This window comes from Lagenorhynchus albirostris, chromosome X, assembly GCF_949774975.1.
Source record: "Lagenorhynchus albirostris chromosome X, mLagAlb1.1, whole genome shotgun sequence".
NCBI classification, from domain to species: domain Eukaryota; kingdom Metazoa; phylum Chordata; class Mammalia; order Artiodactyla; family Delphinidae; genus Lagenorhynchus; species Lagenorhynchus albirostris.
The window spans coordinates 91079270-91096176 of record NC_083116.1 but is presented as its reverse complement, the minus strand read 5'-3'; the positions used below and the strand labels follow the sequence as shown (position 1 = coordinate 91096176).

The following is a 16907-nucleotide window of genomic DNA, read 5'->3' as shown; positions in this document are numbered from 1 at the left end:
TGGAGAGTTCTCTGGGGCCTCTTTTTAAGGGCACTAATCCCATTCATGAGGGCTCCACCTTCATGACCTAATTACTTCCCAAATGCCAAATGTCCCAATACCATCATCACCCTGGGAGTTAGGACTTCAACATATGATTTTTGAGAGGCCACAAATGTTCAGTCCATAACACATATCAATGGAGTAACACCTGGAATGTGGCCTTTGGGGTACAAATGAGCAGGTATCTTGGCTTTACTTGGATTCAAGGGCCCCAGACAGATCTAGCACAGGAAAATTGATTCTTCCAAACTGGCCAGCCTCACCCCTTGCAGCTGTACACTGGAGTTTGGAGACAAAGTCCCAGCTAATAATAAAGGGTCACTTTACTTTGTTTTATACTCTGGGCATGGATTTCCCTCAAAGACCTCCTGGAACCAGGTAATCAGGGCACGATTCAGGTTCTGCTCTATCCTGGCTAAACACATCCTCAATCTATTGATCTCATCCTTTAATAGATCCCCATTTACCAATCTCAAACATGTGACTCTAAACAAATGAGGTACTAAGCCTAACTTCCAATTTCTTCATCTCGCAGAATGGGGCCAATAATACGGTCTTCATACATTTGATGTGAAGGTTAAATGGCTTAAAGTATGCAAAATACTTATTATGGTGCTTGACTATTATAGCAGGTGCTCAATAAACAGCTGCTATTCTTTTCCTTCATTTATTTAATTACAAGCAACATAGTGAATGTATTTAAGGGGTGAAAACTTAAATATTCTATAGCAGTGAGTTTCAAACTTCAGTATTTAAAAGAAAAAAACCTTGGTAGTGTATTGAATCACAGATTTCTGGGCCCCACTGAGACATTCTCAGTCAGTCTGGGGCCAGACATGCTATTTTTAACAAGCTCCCAGGTAATGCTGATAGGTCTATTGAAACAACTTCATAAACTGAAGATGAATGCCCTCTTCAAACTGGATCACTTAAAATACAAAATTTAGTTTATCAACAGCTGACAACAACAAGAAATATGCATGCAAATCCTACTACTTCTCTTTTCTGGATTATGTATTACAAAGTACTCATCAAATACTTCAGAGATTGGCTAGCTGCTTTCCAAACCTGTTCCTCTTACTCCAACTAGACAATATTTCCCTGCCTCCCTTCCAGTTAGATGTGGCCTCGTGACCAAATTCTGTCCAACAGAAGCTGTGAAGCAATGTGCAACACTTCCAGGCTTAGTGTCTAAGCCTTCCCCATATGATCTTCTTTTTCTTGCCTCATTCGTTGGCTGGAGGGAGAGGATTTCAAAGCCCCAAGGGATGGGGAAGCCACAAGATGGAAGACACCTGGTCCCTGAATCACCACATGGAGAGCCACCTGCCAGACCCTTGCACTGGCCCATTACATGAGTAAAAAATGAACTTTTCTCTGGTTAGGCCGGAAATTTGGGGTTGGTCTATTATAACAGCTAGCATTACCCTAATACAAATATCCACATTGATTAAAAGAGAGGGATCATGGGCTTCCCTGGTGGCGCAGTGGTTGAGAGTCCGCCTGCCGATGCAGGGGACATGGGTTCGTGCCCCGGTCTGGGAAGATCCCACATGCCGCGGAGCGGCTAGGCCCTGTGAGCCATGGCCACTGCGCTTGAGCGTCCGGAGCCTGTGCTCTGCAACGGGAGAGGCCACAACAGTGAGAGGCCCGCGTACCGCAAAAAAAAAAAAGAGAGGGAGCATGATTTAACCAAAGGAGAAAAGTCTCCTAATATATACTCTCTTCTAAGTGGAACAGAGGCAGTTTTTCAAAAAACATGTGAACCTAAAAATCAAACCAAAAAACTGAAATGAAAAAGAAGTTACTGATTCTTAAGTCACGTAAGCCTAACATCACCTCATGCAACCTAAAGTCAGTGTTACACAGTGTCAGAAAGAGTTTAATGAGAGTAACAGATGGGTTGTAGACAGCCTCACCTGTACAACATTTTAGACAGAAGAGTAAACAAAGTTACCAGCTAAGAAGTTACAGGGAGGTTAACATCTCCCCCAATCTTCTATTTTAATGAAAATTTCAAAACAGACAAAAAGTTGACAGAATATAAAGCACACCTTTTCATCCACCACCTAGATTTAACAATTGCTAGTATTTTGCCATATTTTTCCTCTACGTATGTGGTGAATATTTTTCGACTGAACTTTTTGAAAGTTGCATACATTAGGACTCATACACTTCACCCCTAAATACTTCAGCCTACATCTCCAAATAAGGACATTCTCCTATATAAATAACCTTAATTATCACACCTAAGAAAATAACAGTAATTTCCTAATCATCTAATACCAAGTCCACATTCAAATATCCCCAACTGTCCCCAAAACATTTTTATAGCTCATTTTCATAAACCAGGAGCCAATCAACTGTCCTGTGCTACATTTGGTTATGTCTCTTTGGTCTCCATTAACTCAGAACACTGTCTTAGTCTGCTCAGGCTGCTAGAACAAAATACCACAGACTGGACGGCTTAAACAGTATTTCTCACAGTTGTGGAGGCTGAGAAGTCCAAGATCAAGGTGCTGGCAGATTCGGTGTCTGGTTAAGATGCTCTTCCTGGCTTGTGGATTGCTGCCTTCTTGCTGTATCCTCACATGGCAGAAGAGAGAGGGCACTGATCCCATCATGGAGAGTCCGCCCTCATGACCCCATCTAAACCTAATCTCCTCCCAAAGGCCCCACTTTCAAAGACCATCACATTGGGGATTGGGACTTCAACATATGAATTTTGAGAGGACACAATTCAGTCACTTATCTTGCCTTTCTGTTTCCCTTGACATAGGCTTTTTGAAGAAACCAGGACCAACTGTCTTGTAGACTGTCCCATATTTTGGATATGCCCATTTTCACAGGTATTTTATAACTTATTTCTCTATCCCCTATATTTCCTATAAACTGGAATATGTGCCTAAACCTCGATTAGATTCAGATGAAACATTCTGAGGACGAATACTACATAGGTAAAGCTGCATGCTTCCTCTTGCAACACATCAAGAGGCATATAATACCAGATAGTTCCACAAGGACCAAGGATAAATTTGACGACTTGAGTATAAGATGGTGACTGCCAGACCTCTCCACTGTAAAGGTACCTTCTTTCCTTTGTGATAGGTAAGTAATCTGTGGGGTGATACTCGGGACCATGCAAGTACCATGTTCCCCAACAACCTCTCACCTATGGCTCTGGAATTCACTGAAAATCCTTGTCTAAATCAACTGTCCTTGCGAGCTGTGAAATGGTGATTTCTAATTACATCATTCCAAAAAGGTTCTAAGAAATGCTTTCAGGAAATGTCATTTTTCTAATTTTAAGACACATTTTACTTCCATTTCTAATTTTTAAATAACTAATGTTATCGAACCACACAACTTATAATCTATTTCTAATGCATTTTTGCTACAAAAAAGGTGTTTGCTTTATTTTTTTAATTTTTATTTTATATTGGAGTATAGTTGATTAACAATGTTGTGTTAGTTTTGGGTGTACAGCAAAGTGATTCAGTTATACATATACATGTATCTATTCTTTGTTTGCTTTATTTTTAAATGTTTCAATTGCAAAAGTAATGTGTAAGTGTTATAGAAATTTCAGGCCATTCAGAAGAGTACAAAAGGAAAAGTAACATCTCCCCTCTCTCCCTCCCAACAACAGGTCCCACTGTCAAAGGATAACCACTGCTAAGTTTGTGCATCCTTCCAGAGCACACATATCATATATAAATGTATATGCATCATGTTTATGTATATACATCATATGACTTTCAAAAAATAAATGAGATACTATACATACTGCTCTGTGCCTTGTTTTTTCCCACAAAACTATGTGTGGGCAGCTGCCCTAAAAGGACATCTCAAAACACCTCTTTTTCCCAGCTGCATAGTATTCCTTAGTGGGAATGTGCTGTAGTTTAACCAGTTCCTTCTTAATGAGTATTGCAACTTGTTTCTGCTGCAACAAATATTGCCATCTATATAACGTAACATGCTAGTGCATGTATTTCTGAAAAATAAAGTCCAAGAATGGAGACTGCTGGATAAAAGAGTAGAATAGCTACCCTGTAAATTTTTTTCTAAGTATTAACAAATAGCCCACCAAAAATTACGATTCTCATCACTCCCACTAACTGTATCCTAATGCATTTTAAAATTACAGCAGGTCTCTGCTCAAGTAGCAATGCTGGCCAAAGAATCACAAATCTAAGTTGAAAATGAGAACTAATATTTACCAAGTAAGTACCAGACACTGCACTTGACCTTTACAGTATCACAATAATACAAAAATTCTGTGAGGTGAGTGGCATTGTCTCCATTTTTGAAAAGAGGGATCTAAGGCTCAGAGAGCTTGCCCAATGTTACACAGCTTTATAAGTAACAGGGCCAACATTTGAACCCAGGGGATCTGGTACCCAACTGAGACTATACAGAGCTTCCCCAAACTAGGGCCAAAGTGAAGGGCTCTTAAAAATAAATAAATAAATAAGGGCTCCGGATTAACCAGGAAGAGGGTGGTTCTGAAATGTTTGCTCACAGGCTCAAATGTTAATTTCATGCTACTGCAAAAAGCCATATTTCCTCTTTCAGACTTTGGCTTTGAACCCACCCTCAGCCTGTGCTTAGGAATTCAGCTTCAACAAAACAACAATGAGCCCACCGTCCACAGAACCTGGAGGGGCTGACCAACATGTACTTGGAAAGTTGACAGGCGTGGAGGAGGGGGAAGCCAGAAGCAGGCGGTGGGCTAGCATGGCAAAGTTAGATATTCTGGACCCATATCAGTTGTCACACAAACATTATGGGGGAAGTGGAACCACTGTACACACGAGAGAGAACCACAATTAACTGACACAGTCTGTTTATGACACCTTTCCCTGTCTCAAACACTCGCTGTTTCTGCTGCACAGACATGCGGGGCTTAGTAACTTCAGGATGGCACTTAATCACGTACTGAGCCAGACAGCTGGGAGCTCCCTGCCCTGACAAAACAGGTTAGACTGGTGCCAGGCAAGCACCTTACCCACTGCCCTGCAGCTCCCATCGCAGGGTCTGGGGGCTGCCTTCAACGTCCCTGGAGAGCCTAGTCTTTGGTCACCTTCCCTTGTAGCTGCCTGGACCAGTGGCCAGGGGGGAGGAGTGCTTCTAACTGTCCCTTGGTGAGTAGGGGAATTCCTTTCAATTTAAATGCTAAGCATTCTCAGCGTGTCTCTTCTTGTCCTTAGGTCCTTTGGGATCTATCTGTACACACCGCTCCTAAAGTAACATCAACTCTTTTGGGGGGATAGTGGGGTAAAAGGAGCGAGGAAGAGGAGGGAAAATCTCTTCCCCTTTCCCTGTCTTGTCTCCCTTCCAAACACAGGGTTCCAAAAGTTTCATGGGTAGTCAACAATTGAAAGATCACAGAAAATTGATAACAATGTGATTTGAATAGGGAGAAGCGGGCATCAAACTGGGTGATTTGAGGAGCATCTTAAAATGCCACAACAATGCCACAGAATGGAGGCATGGACATGCTATTAGGTGATTCCACTTCCAAAGTTAAAAAGAAAGCACAAAAGGGTATAAAGTGATGTCTCCCTCCCACCCCTATGTCCCACCCACCTAGTTCCTCCCCCACAAGGAAACCAATGGTACTAGTCTATTGCATGTCCTTCCAGAGATATTTTACAACTACACCAGCAAATACATATATTATCACATTTTAATATTACTATATATTAATACATTGTATCATATATGTATATATCACAACTTATTTTAAATATTAAAGCCTTCCCTCTCAAAGTACCACTTAAATATTTTTAAAGTGGCAGGGATTAGATTTTTTAAATTTCAAAGTAAAGAATTGAAATTCGCAGCTGAACTCTTTTCACTCATGAAAACTTACCAACATTTAAAAGTTAAATTGGTCACCTCCATAAATTAAGTTGGGCACCCAGCACACAGCAGATACTTAACAAATGTTTCCTTAGATCTTTTTGTCCTTTATTACTCAGAGGCAACAGGACACTTACTCATTTCCTCTATTGATATCAAGAAATGAAATCTGATTTCTTACTATTAAGAAAGAGAAGTCCTGAAATTTGCACTGCATTCACATAAGTATTCAAAGATTTTCATACCGAATTTTAATCAGAATCCCTATCCCAATAGTCTAAGTATACATTGGCTAGTTAGCTTATCAAATGACATTAGAATTCAGAATTGGGGGCGGGGGAGACTTGAAACAGTAGACTAAATATCCCTGAGAAAAAGAGAAATATTTTCTCTCAATTATAGGCAACCCACACCAAAATATTAATATTTGGCAGAACCTAGGACAACTCACATTGACAAACAAATTTCTTAATGCATTTCAAAGTAAGATTAAAAAACCCAAAGACACAGAACAAAATTACAGAGAATGCTATGAGAGGATGTTGCCTTTTCTGAACATCATCAATTAAACCAGATTTCCGCAAGACAAAATGAAACAGTACACTGGTAGCACAATCCCAATAACTAAAAGATTGAGATGAGTTTAAAAGGTACATATCCACAAAGGAAAATTCCACTGTTGTTTTCAAGCCTTAAGATAAAGGTGACTGAGCTGCTAAGAACATGGAGTACTCCTCAGAAAATCCATTTTTAAATCCCATTTCCATGCACTTGAGCATGTATTTATGAGCCTGTCAAATCTACCTTCTAAAAGTATTTCACACTGTACTTTAATGAATTGGATCTAAGGGCTATAAAATAAAAATATTTTCATGGCTATCTATATACATATAAAGGCAACGTTCATTTGCACTATGGCAGAGTCAATCGCCTGAAATGACAACATGCTTCAACTCCCCACTCTGCTACCTGCTCAGGAAACCTTCGAGCTTACCTGCAGCCTGGGCATCAGTCGTCACCGACTGACACAAACCACAAAGCTAAAGAATGGCCAGGTTTGTGTTCACACCTATAATTTGCAATAACCAAACTCAGTTTTAGATCTGGTCCTGTTTCAACTCAAGTCCTGTTTAGGCCACTACCTCTTTAAAACTAGAGGGCTCCCTGACAGCACTTCATAACCTTGGTGGCCATGAGCCTGGGCTGTCAACAGTCAAGAACCATGAGAAGCAAGGCCCAGGGCCAAGGGTAATTGTCACATTAAAGATTAAGGTGTCTGCTTTCCATTCTCTATCAGGGAACCCTGAATGGAAATTGAGTGGAGAGATCCCTCCAGTATAAGTGATGAAGTCAAATGTTCCCTACTGAGAACAGTCGTGAAGTGGGCTCATCTATTTCACATGAGGATGCCAACCCGGGCCTTAACTCCATTGAATTAAATTCAAAAAGAGAATACTTGGTTCCAGTTTGGAGTCATGTCATGGTGGGCGGGGGTGGGGGCGGAGTGGGGGCATGGCGGGGGGGAAGAGGGATGATTCAGATTGTGGCTGACATCCATGTAGTAACGGAAGATTTGTGCTGACCGCTGTGCATGTAAAACACCGTGTGCCATTAAATCCAGAAAAGGATGGTGGCATTAGCCCACCTTTCACAACAAAAGAAGGCTGACTCCAGAATTAAAACCACTACTTTTCCTCTTCATACACCCTTAAATGTATCTTCGAAGCCGTGTTCTTCTTACAATCTGAGGAATAGGAAAGCTCCTCTTAGCTTAGAGAAGGCAAGTAACTGGGTAAAACTTCCCACCTGGACATAAGAGTGGGAGGCGTGCCCATCTCCCCGACTAGGCCCGCCATGGCGGTGCACCACTCTTAAGTCCTGGACCACGCTCACCTTTCACAGTGCTTCAAGCTTCGACTTTATTCACAAGAGATCCGGGAACACAGATGTCAGAAGTGGGCGCCCACCCAGGTTGACCATGGACGCGGCGGCATCCACCAAGCCCCGTCAGCCGCAACCCAAGCCGAGGAACGCTCAGTCCTCGCCCCACCCTCACGGTGGCCTGCTTCCTGGGGCGGTGCGGTTCCTGGGAGGTCACCCACTTCCCGCCACCGCACACACCCTGTGGAGCTGAACTGGGGCGGGGGCGCGAGAGGGGGCAAAGCTGAGACAGAACCGATCGGACAGAACCAGGCCACCCAGGTGCCTTTCATTTTCCCGGTTCCCCTTGAAGAAACGTCGAAATGGAGTGGAATTCTCTTTCATGGTAATAGGGAGCCCGAAAATGCAGACAGTTGACCTTGGGAACCAAGACCGTCGCAGCGGGAAACGGAAAAGAAACGAAACACGTCGGCAAGTGAAGGGGGAGCACAAGGCGACGACGGGGGGCGGGGGGGAGCGCAGCAGCCCGGGCGGCCGAGGGGAGTCGGGGACGGTGGGCGCGGGTGCAGGGTGCTCACCGTAGATCATGGCCAGCCCGGTCTCGTGCAGGAAGCGCACCCGGCGGTGCTTGAAGAGCCAGATGGTGAGGATGGTGAGCGTGAGCAGCAGGATGAAGGTGAGCAGGCTCACGCTGTCCTGCCGGTGGCTCTCCTCCGCCTCCTTCTCCGTGGCGAGCTCCTCCATGGCGCTGCTGTCCTCGGCCGCCGCCCCAGAGGAGGAGGCCGAGGCCGCCGCGCGCAGCCCCCGACCCAGCAGCAGTGGGAGCAGCGGCAGCAGCAGCAGCCGCGGTGGCAGCGCCCGAACCACCCGCTCCGGGCCGAGGCGTGCCGCGTCACCAGGCTCCATGGCCCCAGCGCCGCCCGCGCGCCTCCTGCGCGCTGGGACAGGCAGCCCGCGCCGTCGGCGGCTTCCCGTGGCGCCGCCGACCTGCCCGAGTGGCCGCTGAAGCCGCAGCTCCTCCTCCCGCTCGCGCCGGGGCCGGGGCCGCGCCGGGAGCCGCGCTGGGGGAGGGGCGCGCGCAGTGCGCAGGATCCCCAAGCACCGCCCCCCGCCCGCGCACCTGTCCGGCCCCCGGCCGCGCCGCGGGCCCGCCCCGTCGCCCCCCCAGCGGGGTCGCCGGTCGCCTTCCAGCCTGCGGGCGGGACCGCTGGCCCCTCGCCTTCTGCGCTCCTCGCCTGGTCCCGGCGTACCTGGCCAGGCCGTCTGGGCTCGCGGGGCCACTTCCTGGGCACTCGCCGCCGCGCTTCGTAAACGGGACGCCAGAGGTCGCCCGTGCCTGGCAGGAGCATCCTCTTGGATGTGCGGTCTCGAGTCCCGTGTCTGGGACCACTCGAAGTATTTGATCTCCGGCCAGTGTGTAGCCGCCCTGGGCCCAGTAAAGTGGGGACTCTGGAGAAGCCGAGGAGCCTCGAAGCCACGTTACCCCCTACACCTCTCTTCCCACGTCTCTCAGAGTGCCTTCCAGCATTCATGGCTTCCCAGAATCCGCCAGGCTTCATTCAAACCTCGGCTTTAGCCTGACCCAAAGTGAGGACCGATAAGGGATTGAAATGAGGGAAGAGCGTTAAAATAGCACCTTTACCACTTGGCAAGTAGACTGACTTCTTATTCTGGACTGTGTAACTAACCCTCAGGGGGAAGCGGGTTGAACCAGAAGGAACTGGACACTTGCCATTCCAGGTAGATAAGCAGCAGGTGGTTGGGGAGGGGCAGTTACCCTAGTGGCCCTTTTATGTTGACCTGTTGGTAGCCCAGGGAGTTTTTGGTGATTCTTAAGACCGGGCCCAGGTCTGGAAAAAAATCGTAAAGTGGACTCTAAATGATAAAGCCTCTTGGAACAAATCCTCAGGAACAAGAATTTTCAATCTACCTTGTTCCTCTGGTCAAGGAAGAAAAGAGAGATTGAGTTAATCACTGAATTCCCAGCGCCTAGCACTGTGCTCATAAGCCTTTACTGAACCACTCTGAAATCCGTACCAACTGTCCAAGTTTTGTCTCCCAGAGGAGTCTGCATTTTTAAGAGGATTCATTGAAGAGAGCAATGCTTAACTAAAAGGAGTAGTAATAGGGTAGAGATAGTATTAGGTAGGAAAGATATGTGAACCAGACTTTCTGGTTCCCCTCTAGGTGAGCACGCTGCCAAGGCTGCCCAGTACCTTCTTTGCAGCAGGGGAATCTCTTCATCTAGATTTTAGCTAGCATCTCTCCCTGTTCTTCCAGACTGTCACACAGCCCCTACAAAATCAATATACCTTGAAGTTCCATGCAGCTTCCCAATGAAACTGCAAACACTAAAAATGTGGATAGTCACAGAGAAAGTTAACCAATGGGAAAACTTGATCTAAGTTCTGGAGACTCACTAAAAGCCATGTTTGCTGAAAATCTAATTTCTGGAGAGTCACTAAAAGCCATGTTCACTGAGCATAATATTTAATATCACAGCCTCTTAGATTCCCAAAAGTCAAGGGAAAAGCTTCTCTCTATAGGTAACACTGAGGGCAACTCAAGAGCTACCTTAAAAGTACAGATTTCTGGACTTCCCTGGTGGCGCAGTGGTTGAGAGTCCGCCTGCCGAAAAAGTACAGATTTCTTAGTACTTACGGCAGATCGTGTTTTCCAAAAGCGCCAGAAACCGGGTTTCCAATCCCACATGCTCTTCCATAACTTTGCCACTCCTGCATTAAGAGGTGGCAGCTATGTTCACCCCCCCTTGAACCTCGGTAGACCCTTACTGCCTCAAAGAATAGAATGTGGTAACTTGTAAAGCTACGTCGTAAAAGGCAATCGGGTTCCTGCCTGGCTCACTCTTTTTTTTTTTTTTTTTTGCGGTACGCGGGCCTCTCGCTGTTGTGGCCTCTCCCGTTGCAGAGCACAGGCTCCGGACGTACAGGCTCAGCGGCCATGGCTCACGGGCCCAGCCGCTCCGCGGCATGTGGGGTCTTCCCGGACCGGGGCACGAACCCGTGTCCCCTGCATCGGCAGGCGGACTCTCAACCACTGCGCCACCAGAGAAGCCCCTGGCTCACTCTTAATGCTCTTGCTCTCCACTCACTTTGGAGCCCTGAGCTTCCATGTAAGAAATCTAGACCATAATGAGATATCACCTCACACCTGTCAGAATGGCTATTATCAAAAAGACAAGAGATAATTATTGCTGGTGAGGATGTGGAGAAAAGGGAACCCTTGTGCACTGTTGGTGGGAATGTAAATTGGTGCTGCTACTATGAAAAACAGTACTGAGGGTCCTCAAAAAACTAAAAATAGGACTATCATATGATCCAGCAATCCCACTCCTGGGTATATATCCAAAGAAATTGAAATCAGGATCTCATCGAGATATCTGTGCTCCCATGTTCATTGCAGCATTACTCACAATAGCCAAGATATAGAAACAACTTAGGTGTCTGTCAACAGATGAATGGATAAAGAAGACGTGGTATATACATACACCATGGAATATTATTCAGCCATGAGAAAGAAGGAAATCCTGCCATTTGCAACAGCATGGATGGACCTTGAGGGTGTTATGCTAACTGAAATAAGTCAGACAGAAAAACAGATACTGTATGATCTTACTTATATGTAGTATCTAAAAAAACCAAATTGATAGAAACAGAGAGTAGAGTGGTAGTTACCAGGGGCTGGGGGTGGAAGAGATGGAGAGATGTTGGTCAAAGAGTACATACTTCCAGTTATAAGATAAACAAGTTCTGGGAATCTAATGTACAGCATGGTGATTATAGATAATAATACTGTACTATATACTTGAAAGTTGTTAAAAGGGTAGAGCTTAAATGTTCTCACCACAAAAAAAGAAATGGTAATTATGTGACAGGATGGAGGCATTAGCTAATGCTATGGTGGTAATCATATTGCAATATATATGTGTATCAAATCAACATGTTGTATTCCTTAAACTTACACAATGTTATATGTCAATCATACCTCAATAAAGCTGGGTAAAAAAGAAATCTATCTTGAAGGTTCCATGCTGGAGAAACCATGGAGAGACCACATAGCAGTAGAGACAGACACCGCAGAAACCAAACTTTTTGAATGTTCCCAGACCAAATGCCACACACATGAATGAGTGAGCCTTCAGATATTTCATTCCCAGATACCATTTTACTGTAAACATATGAGAGACTGCCCCCCACAAGGAAGAACCACCTAGCTGAGCCTAATCGATACCTGAATCTATGAGATAATAATAACATAATTTATGTTATTTTAAGCTACTAAGTTTGAGGGTGATTTCTCCCATAGCAATAGATAACCAGAAGAGTATTTATAGTATAAAGTGGTTGCCTCAGGTAGAGTATGAAAAGATTAGTCCCAGCTATTCACAAATATACACCAAAGAAAACACTCCATTATCTATATATATTTATATATGAAAACTAATGTATATGATACAAGGGTTCTGATTCCAGTTAACACAGAATAATCACACTCAACCCATTCTCTCCCACTGAATGCAACTATAAAACCTGAACAGAATGCATGGAGCAGCTATTTGAGGACTCTAAAAAATACATTGTACCAGGTGATTTGAGGAAAAACACCCAAATTTGAAGTAAAACAACTGGCAGCGAGTTTACAATTTTTTTCCCTCCAGTAGCCACTGGACTGGACTCAAGGCAGCCCAAAACCCAGTAGGGGGCATTGACATGGACAGAAAGCACAACAGGATGAGCAAGAAATAGATCTCCTAATGTTCAGAGAAAATAGGGAAGTACCATTTTTTCTTTTCTCCAATCTCTCACACCCTAGCCAATAGGCAATCCCCCTATGACAGCTGAGTCAACCATGACAATGGAGGGAGCAGTGCTCTCAAGTGCCTAAAATGACAAGGGAGGGGAGATCTTTCCTCTGATTGGAGTAGCTATGGTCCCAAACCAGTGGGGCAACACCCTATTTATATATATTTTTTCTCTCTCTGCCCTCCTACTACTTGGCCCCAGACATGAGTGAAGTTGCAGGAAGTGCACGGCAGAGAGGAGTAAATAAAGACTCAGATTTCTTGCCAAAGAATTGAAAAGGGGGACTCCAAGGAGTAGCAAAGTAACAGGGAGATTATGCAGAGGGAGTTGCTTAGGAAAACAACCCTATCACATTGTTTTATGAGCTCCTAGATTCACCCCAACCTGCATGTGGATCTGATCTTACATAGCATACCAAAGACTGTGGTAACTGAACTAAGAAACAGATCGCCACCCAGATCCTAGACTAGCCACTGGTTAAAACACATGTGGGACAGATCTAAATAGCACTGTAAAACTTTTGAAAACTGAATTGACTTTGGAGCCATGATCCACAAAAGGCAGGTCAGAACTTACGATCTGGACCCTACCAGGTTGACTATAAGCTAAAACAAAAATATGAATATTCCTCCATGCGATTAAAACAAGATATAAAGCCCCATAACATAATATTTTAAATGTCCAGACTACAGCCCAAAATTATTTGGCACATGAAGAACCTTAAGAATCTCAACTATTGATTGCCTATTGAAAAGGCGTTCAATAGACACCAGTGCTGAGATGACACATGACATAGCTATTGGAATTATCTAAAAAAGACTTTAAAGCAGCTATTATAAAAATACTCCAACAATCGCTTCTCCACTTTTTGGCTAAGATCAGGTGTAAAAACGCTCCAACAATTTAAAGCAAACAGTCTTGAAATGAATATAAAGACAGAAAATCTCAGCAAAGGAGTAAACAATAAGGGAAGAACCAAACTGAAATGTTATAACTAAAAAATATAATAACTGAAATTTTAAAGGTGACTAAATGGGCTCAGTAGCAGAATGAAGATGAGTCAGTAAATTTGAAGACAGATCAATAGAAATTATCCAAATTGAACAACAGAGGAAAAATTGAGAAATAAATTAATATAGCCACAAAGACCTGTAGGATAATAAGAAAAGGTCTAATATTCACGTGTTTGGAGTCCCAGGACAGGAAAAAGAGTGTGATACAGAAAAAAAAATATGTGAGCATATAATAACTAAAAACATTCCAAAGTTAGCAAAAGAAATAAACCTGCAGATTCAAGAACCCCAGCAAAGTCCAAACAGGGAAAACTCAAAAGAACCAATGTCCACAATATTATATTCAAACTGTTGAAAAGAAAGACAAAGAAAATACATTGAAAGCAGAAAAATAACAAATTACATTTAGAATAATGACAATTCAAATGATTATGGATTTCTCATCAGAAACCAAGGTGGTCATAAGGAAGTGCACAACATTTTTTTTTAACATCTTTATTGGAGTATAATTGCTTTACAATGGTATGTTAGTTTCAGCTTCACAACAAAATGAATCAGTTATATATATACATATATTCCCATATCTCTTCCCGCTTGCGTCTCCCTCCCTCCCACCCTGCCTATCCCACCCCTCCAGGCGGTCACAAAGCACCGAGCTGATCTCTCTGTGCTATGCGGCTGCTTCCCACTAGCTAACTACCTTACTTTTGGTAGTGTATATATGTCCATGCCTCTTTATCGCTTTGTCACCGTTTACCCTTCCCCCTCCCCATAGCCTCAAGTCCATTCTCTAGTAAGTCTGTGTCTTTATTCCTGTTTCACCCCTAGGTTTTTCATGACATTTTTTTTTAAATTCCATATATATGTGTTAGCATACGGTATTTGTCTCTCTCTTTCTGACTTACTTCACTCTGTATGACAGACTCTAGGTCTATCCACCTCATTACAAATAGCTCAATTTCGTCTCTTTTTATGGCTGAATAATATTCCATTGTATATATGTGCCACATCTTCTTTATCCATTCATCCGATGATGGACATTTAGGTTGTTTCCATCTCTGGGCTATTGTAAATAGAGCTGCAGTGAACATTTTGGTACATGACTATTTTTGAATTATGGTTTTCTCAGGGTATATGCCCAGTAGTGGGAATGCTGGGTCATATGGTAGTTCTATTTGTAGCTTTTTAAGGAACCTCCATACTGTTCTCCACAGTGGCTGTATCAATTTACATTCCCACCAACAGTGTAAGAGGGTTCCCTTTTCTCCACACCCTCTCCAGCATTTATTGTTTCTAGATTTTTTGATGATGGCCATTCTGACTGGTGTGAGATGATACCTCATTGTAGTTTTGATTTGCATTTCTCTAATGATTAGTGATGTTGAGCATTCTTTCATGTGTTTGTTGGCACTCTGTATATCTTCTTTGGAGAAATGTCTATTTAGGTCTTCTGCCCATTTTTGGATTGGGTTGTTTGTTTTTTTGTTATTAAGGTGCATGAGCTGCTTATAAATTTTGGAGATTAATCCTTTGTCCGTTGCTTCATTTGCAAATATTTTCTCCCATTCTGAGGGTTGTCTTTTGGTCTTCTTTATGGTTTCCTTTGCTGTGCAAAAGCTTTTAAGTTTCATTAGGTCCCATTTGTTTACTTTTGTTTTTATTTCCATTTCTCTAGGAGGTGGGTCAAAAAGGACCTTGCTGTGATTTATGTCATAGAGTGTTCTGCCTATGTTTTCCTCTAAGAGTTTGATAGTTTCTGGCCTTACATTTAGGTCTTTAATGCATTTTGAGCTTATTTTTGTGTATGGTGTTAGGGAGTGATCTAATCTCATACTTTTACATGTAGCTGTCCAGTTTTCCCAGCACCACTTATTGAATAGGCTGTCCTTTCTCCACTGTACATTTCTGCCTCCTTTGTCAAAGATAAGGTGACCATATGTGCGTGGGTTTATCTCTGGGCTTTCTATCCTGTTCCATTGATCTATCTTTCTGTTTTTGTGCCAGTACCATACCGTCTTGATAACTGTAGCTTTGTAGTATAGTCTGAAGTCTGGGAGCCTGATTCCTCCAGTTCCTTCTTTCGTTCTCAAGATTGCTTTGGCTATTCGGGGTCTTTTGTGTTTCCATACAAATTGTGAAATTTTTTGTTCTAGTTCTGTGAAAAATGCCAGTGGTAGTTTGATAGGGATTGCATTGAATCTATAGATTGCTTTGGGTAGTAGAGTCATTTTCACAATGTTGATTCTTCCAATCCAAGAACATGGTATATCTCTCCATCTATTTGTATCATCTTTAATTTCTTTCATCAGTGTCTTATAATTTTCTGCATACAGATCTTTTGTCTCCTTAGATAGGTTTATTCCTAGATATTTTATTCTTTTTGTTGCAATGGTAAATGGGAGTGTTTTCTTGATTTCACTTTCAGATTTTTCATCATTAGTGTATAGGAATGCCAGAGATTTCTGTGCATTAATTTTCTATCCTGCCACTTTACCAAATTCATTGATTAGCTCTAGTAGTTTTCTGGTAGCATCTTTAGGGTTCTCTATGTATAGGATCATGTCATCTGCAAACAGTGATAGCTTTACTTCTTCTTTTCCGATTTGGATTCCTTTTATTTCCTTTTCTTCTCTGATTGCTGTGGCTAAAACTTCCAAAACTATGTTGAATAAGAGTGGTGAGAGTGGGCAACCTTGTCTTGTTCCTGATCTTAGTGGAAATGCTTTCAGTTTTTCACCATTGAGGATGATGTTTGCTGTGGGCTTGTCATATATGGCCTTTATTATGTTGAGGAAAGTTCCCTCTATGCCTACTTTCTGCAGGGTTTTTATCATAAATGGGTGTTGAATTTTGTCAAAAGCTTTCTCTGCATCTATTGAGATGATCATATGGTTTTTCTCCAGTTTCTTAATATGGTTTATCACATTGATAGATTTGCGTATATTGAAGAATCCTTGCATTCCTGGAATAAACCCCACTTGATCATGGTGTATGATCCTTTTAATGTGCTGTTGGATTCTGTTTGCTAGTATTTTGTTGAGGATTTTTGCATCTATGTTCATCAGTGATATTGGCCTGTAGTTTTCTTTCTTTGTGACATCCTTGTCTGGTTTTGGTATCAAGGTGATGGTGGCCTTGTAGAAGGAGTTTGGGAGTTTTCCTCCCTCTGATATATTTTGGAAGAGTTTCAGAAGGATAGGTGTTAGCTCTTCTCTAAATGTTTGATAGAATTCGCCTGTGAAGCCATCTGGTCCTGGGCTTTTCTTTGTTGGAAGATTTT

The 16907-nt window shown here is 43.0% G+C and overlaps 1 protein-coding gene across 3 annotated transcripts in view; it reads right to left on the bottom strand.

Moving 5' to 3' along the window:
- The window catches only part of SLC9A7 (solute carrier family 9 member A7), a 147725-nt gene extending 138956 nt beyond the window's left edge, over positions 1–8769 (bottom strand). For all 3 annotated transcript variants that reach the window (XM_060137519.1, XM_060137520.1, XM_060137518.1), the window contains exon 1: positions 8370–8769. In XM_060137519.1, coding sequence (XP_059993502.1) covers positions 8370–8697 — 328 coding nt within the window. In that variant the 5' untranslated portion in view covers positions 8698–8769. The remainder of the gene's footprint in view (positions 1–8369) is intronic.
- Positions 8770–16907: the final 8138 nt, after the last annotated feature.